Source organism: Sphaeroforma arctica (assembly GCF_001186125.1).
Source record: "Sphaeroforma arctica JP610 unplaced genomic scaffold supercont1.6027, whole genome shotgun sequence".
Taxonomy (NCBI): domain Eukaryota; class Ichthyosporea; order Ichthyophonida; genus Sphaeroforma; species Sphaeroforma arctica.
The window spans coordinates 1-1,776 of record NW_014034531.1 but is presented as its reverse complement, the minus strand read 5'-3'; the positions used below and the strand labels follow the sequence as shown (position 1 = coordinate 1,776).

The following is a 1,776-nucleotide window of genomic DNA, read 5'->3' as shown; positions in this document are numbered from 1 at the left end:
ATATATGTATATATATTTATGTATATATTTATGTATATATATATATATTTATATATAAAAGTTGTATATATTTGCTTTTAAAAGAAAGAGAAAAGAGTTCTATATTTCATTCATGAGGTAGTTTTACCTCGGAAACTGAGAAATGAGATTTCAAAATGTCGCAGTATTTAAATAAATAAATATGGATTGGGTATTCTAAATTAAACATTTTATAATTTGGGGTTATGTTTGTTAACTGTATTTTTTAAATAAGAGCAAAAATCATATATATAGAGTTTAAACGTTTAAATAGCAAAAATACCATTGAAGCTATGTATACAATCTACAACATACAAGTGATAAGCGAGCAAGCAGGTTTTTAAATATAGACCAACACAGTTAATGAAAAGTAACTCCAGAGTGTAAGGTATGTCTGGTAAAATAGTGGACCTCCTGCCCTCCTCTCTATGCTCCTGCTCTCCTCTCTATGCTCCTGCTGACTCCGAAAAGTGTATATCTACTTTGAAATAATTTTTATTAGAACAGCTTTGAGGCTATGAGATGAGCCGCCCTTTGACTCCTATGTACGAGGTCTCTTGATTGAAGTGCTGAAAATATCAATTTTAGAATTGCATACCAACCTAGTGAGTAATTTTAAAAATTTAAATGTTTTTTAAAATCAAATTGTTCTATTTTCAGAAGGCTGTGCAATAATACTTTTAAAAAGAAATATATATCCTACTTCAGATTTTAAAGACCAAATTCAGCTTGTGACTCTGGTTCAGCATATACCAGATTTTATATATTTAAGCGGTATCGCCAAGCTTTGGGAGGTCATTCACTCACACTGGAGTTTATGAAAGTGCGGGTGTGTGTCAATAGATTAAACACAGCGATCAGACGAACAACATATACAACGAACTGTGATTGTTGAGTTTATCCAAAATGCAGTTATCCAAGGCTACACTTGTATTGGTAGCAGCTTGTCTACTTGGGTCCACCACCCAAGCTCAGGTTGTAGGAGTAGAAGGTGATAGAGCCGACGCGGCCCCTGTTGCCGGAGAGAGTATATGTTGCAAGCGCAAGAGAGAGGGCAAACTTGTCCCCCGATCTTTCGGAGTCATAACCCGTAAGTGTAACACTTTTACCTGTCCCGAAGGATATGGTGCTCTTTCGGTAGAACTCCAAGATTCAACCGTGTGCACAAATGGTTGCAACGTTGATACCTGTTGCACAGGTACTGGTGATTTGCCAGTTAATACTGATAACATATCTGCACCAGCAAGCACTTCACCGGATATAACACCAAATGACAGTCCCGACACCGAGTTCGCGGATGAATTCGTTATGGGTATCAGCGGAGAGAGCTGTGAGGATGTCTGTACCGGTCGAGGTCAGATTTGCAATGTTGATACTACAGTATCAATGATACGCGCGGCATGGACAGCTGGTGGGGATGCTAGCGCAGTGGTAGGTATCATGGAGCGTAACGGGGGCGAATGCCCCAACGGTCACAACAATGAGGACTACTATTCACTACCCGGAGTTGGTAATGGAAACTGTGAAGTATCAAATAACTATGGAACAGCAGATGGAACAGTTATGTTTAATTGTGCTGGCAAGTTCGACACTGTCGAACGTCTGTGCTTCTGCAATGCTGCTAACTTTGTGGCACCGGCAGCTGATGCAACGGTTGCTCAGGCACCAGTTGAGGTACCGGTTCAGGAACCAGTTGACGAGGCACTAGCAGTTGAGGAACCAGCAGTTCAGCAACCTGTTGTCGAGGAGCCTACCTCC

The 1,776-nt window shown here is 40.0% G+C and overlaps 1 protein-coding gene across 1 annotated transcript; it reads left to right on the top strand.

Annotated features, from left to right (window-relative positions):
- Positions 1 to 755: 755 nt before the first annotated feature.
- Positions 756 to 1,748, top strand: SARC_15376 (hypothetical protein; the record flags this gene model as incomplete). Its single annotated transcript, XM_014290501.1, has 1 exon — positions 756 to 1,748. A coding segment is annotated over exon 1 (824 nt), but the record flags the coding sequence as incomplete, so codon positions are not given.
- Positions 1,749 to 1,776: the final 28 nt, after the last annotated feature.